The 3,245-nt window shown below is 38.3% G+C and overlaps 1 protein-coding gene across 1 annotated transcript; it reads left to right on the top strand.

Moving 5' to 3' along the window:
* Positions 1–1,751: 1,751 nt before the first annotated feature.
* On the top strand, positions 1,752–2,694 carry LOC133784326 (cucumber peeling cupredoxin-like). Its single transcript, XM_062223717.1, has 2 exons — positions 1,752–2,028; positions 2,104–2,694. Exons 1-2 carry the CDS (start codon positions 1,845–1,847, stop codon positions 2,430–2,432), a joined length of 513 nt encoding a protein of 170 aa, XP_062079701.1. The 5' UTR covers positions 1,752–1,844; the 3' UTR covers positions 2,433–2,694.
* Positions 2,695–3,245: the final 551 nt, after the last annotated feature.

Below are 3,245 nucleotides of genomic sequence, written 5' to 3'. Positions count from 1 at the left end.
CACCATCAACCTGGAGATACGTGTTTGAGACGGGAATTTGAAAGGATGAAGATCACCCAAATGGCCCCCAAGTAAATGAACCTGACTCCTGGTAAATAAACTGGGATATGTGAGATTGATCTCGGAGAGTGAGGCAAGTCTCCACCATGCGAACACAGATGAAGACTTGGGGGGTAAATGTTATCTCTGTTTTCCAAATTTGATAAATGCATGACCCACTAGGTCTGTGGGGCCTCTTAAGAGATCCGGGCCCATCCTGAACCCAATGAATGGGGAAAGAGGAAACCCTGGATAACCCAAGCACCATCGAGCCCAACAACATTCATTGGACGCAAGTATATTGAAGGAATCGAGACTAAGATGCAGGCCCAACTCATCTTCCCAGCCCCGACCAATCTACATCCTCTGGGATGCTAATTGAGGTAGCAGATGAACTGGTCAATTGAGACGAACCTTATCAAGAATCCAGGGGAGATCCTTAGTGTCACGATGTCTAGCGTGGTAAATGAACCCAAGTCCTGGTGAACGAACTAGGACTCTGGTAAATGAACTAGGACATTAGTAAACGAACCCGGACCAGACGTCCAGATAGGGCAAGCCTAGTTTTCCCCGATGTTGACCTGTCCCCACGAAATCTGGTAGTTGGTCTCCTTAAATAGCCCAGAACGTACACTATTCCTAGGAAACAGTAGTGTCGCTACTCTGACAAATCTTGTCCCCCAGGATCCCCTTAGAAGCCCACGCGGACCAGCCCGTGCTAACGTACGATGGGCAGCTGTAAGGTTTGGCCATGCGCCCAATGGGCCCAAATTAACAACATTTTATTATGTTACATTCTTTGTAATATGGCTCCATTAGCGAGCAAACTATAATTATATCTCTATTGAGCCTGGATTAGTTCGGCCCAATTTTCTTGACTGCCTATAAATAGAGCCAGCTGTGCACTGTAGCAGGGATCCTAGACTTTCTCTTATAAGCAAAAATTCTACTAAAATTTATAGAAAAACTTAATTGTCAAAACTCTCTAAAGTCTAATACTAGTGACTCGTGGACTAATGCTCATTAATGCCACAACCACATAAAAATTATGATTTGTTCATCCTTAATCATTTCTTTCGAGTTCTCATTTCATAATATATTCTTAATTTCTGAAAAGCTCCGTACATAATAATAATAATTATTATTATTATAGGAATAATATTTCTTTTTGGCTGAATATATGAATAATAATGTTTAAAGGTCTACTATAATCATATGACTTATTTACTCAGATGTGGCAGAGTAAGGACAAAACGGAGTGATGACACTACACTTAAGTCGGTGCACTCTCTACCTCTCATAGAAACATAACAGCATATGTATACAAAATAACAAGGATTGAATTAGAAACGATAATAAAGAAGGAATATCTATTGAAACTTATTCACATTTGACTACATATATAACAATATGAAGAGTGGAACAAAACGACAAAAGAAGGATGATTAGCTTATATATATATATATACTTCTGAGTTATAAAGACATGGGTTATAAAGACAGTAAGAGAATAAATATATACTTCTGAGTTACTTAATTTCTTTACTCTTTAGTTCTCTGTTTTACTTCCTGAAAACAGATTAGCTTGTTTCCACCGAGAGAGAGACGTAACTTTTCGTGCTAGCGCTGCTCTCACGCACCATTCCATGTCGTCAAGTGCATAGAATTGGGTGCACCGACCTGAAGCTCATACCTATCCGGATATTTAATACAAAAACAGTATATTGTGTAAAGTTCTCTATAAAAAGCAAGTACCAAAACATCATAAAACACACCTGAGCGCAAGAAATATTTGAAACACTAATAATGGCTAGAGTGTTAATGGGTTTGATCTGCTGCTTCGTCCTTACGGTGGTCATCTTTACAGAGAGTGATGCTGCGGCGATACATACTGTTGGAGACCATATAGGTTGGAGCATTCCTCCAAATGCTGTCTATTACACCGAAACTTGGACTGAAAACAAAAACTTCAGAGTTGGCGACCAATTAAGTGAGCTTTTTTCTCTTTTAATTCCATATGTGCTTCAAATATTTATATAAATCATGACACTTTATTTTTCTACAGCCTTTAATTGGACTGGAGTACAAAACGTGGCTAAAGTATCAACAGAAGCCGAATACGAACAATGCAAAACAAGTTCAGCAACAATATTAAGTTCCGCAAGCAGCCCATTTGTGTATACTCTCAACACCACCGGTGACCACTATTTCATTTGCACTGTGGGAAGCCATTGCCAAAGTGGGCAGAAGCTGAAGGTTGAGGTCGATAACAGAAGAACCCCGCCAACTCCACCTACTCCACCTACTCCTCCTACTCCTCCTGGACATCCAACTCCTCCGACTCCTCCTACTCCTCCCACTCCTCCTACCCCTCCTACTCCTCCTGCCCTATGATCGCCAGGTTCATCTCATTCGTTTGCGCCCTTCGGAACTTATCCGCCGCAGCAATGTTTACCCTAGTAGTACTCTACTTCTTGATGTAGATTAAGGTGTAGTAGTGGTACTGCTAGTAGCAATAAGCATATCTCATATATAGCTTGTGGTTTCTCTGCTACTTTTAATTATCTTGTGTGTTTAAGCACCGTACGTATGTTTCAAGGGCTGTTATGTAGTCCCTCTCAGGGATCTAAAACATCCAATAAGGGAAGGGTTTTTCCGTTGAATGTGTAAATCAGCAAGGGGAGTTTGGTATAATATAAAGTAAAGGTATCTAAAACCTCACTGTTTGGTTCAAATTTTAATTTATGTCAGTCTCGTATATATTTTAGAGTAAACTACTCAAAACAATGACTGGCAGAGGTAATGTATTGAAACGTGCCATTGAATATATATGATATTATTTAAATGTTTTTATTTGTTTGGGGTAATTGTATCTTATGTGTCACAAGCACTCATGGTAAATCTTTTCTCTCTTACATTAAACACAACACTAACATGTGAGTTTAAAAATAATATACAGAACCATTATTCTTTTGTGAAGTAAATGTTGAAGCTATTTGGGTTTTTGTTATACGGGATAGAATGTGTACCCACTAATTTTTACACTAATTTTTTTTCGTTTGTTTTTTTTAAAAAAGAAATCATAAAATTTATTAATTAACTAAGAAACATAGTTGCGCTTGCGCGTGATTTATAATAACTAAAATCTATACATAGTTAGAGTTTTTTTTTCAATATTTATATGGTTAATTTATATTTTTATAGTTG

Source organism: Humulus lupulus, chromosome 6, assembly GCF_963169125.1.
Source record: "Humulus lupulus chromosome 6, drHumLupu1.1, whole genome shotgun sequence".
NCBI lineage: Eukaryota > Viridiplantae > Streptophyta > Magnoliopsida > Rosales > Cannabaceae > Humulus > Humulus lupulus.
The sequence above is the reverse complement of the archived record's forward strand: the minus strand, read 5'-3'. Positions and strand labels throughout refer to the sequence as shown.

Coding starts and splice junctions, on each gene's coding strand:
- LOC133784326 (XM_062223717.1), top strand. CDS start 1,845: ATGGCTAGAGTGTTAATGGGTTTGATCTGCTGCTTCGTCCTTACGGTG. Junction 2,029..2,103: donor CAGAGTTGGCGACCAATTAA/GTGAGCTTTTTT, acceptor ATTTTTCTACAG/CCTTTAATTGGACTGGAGTA.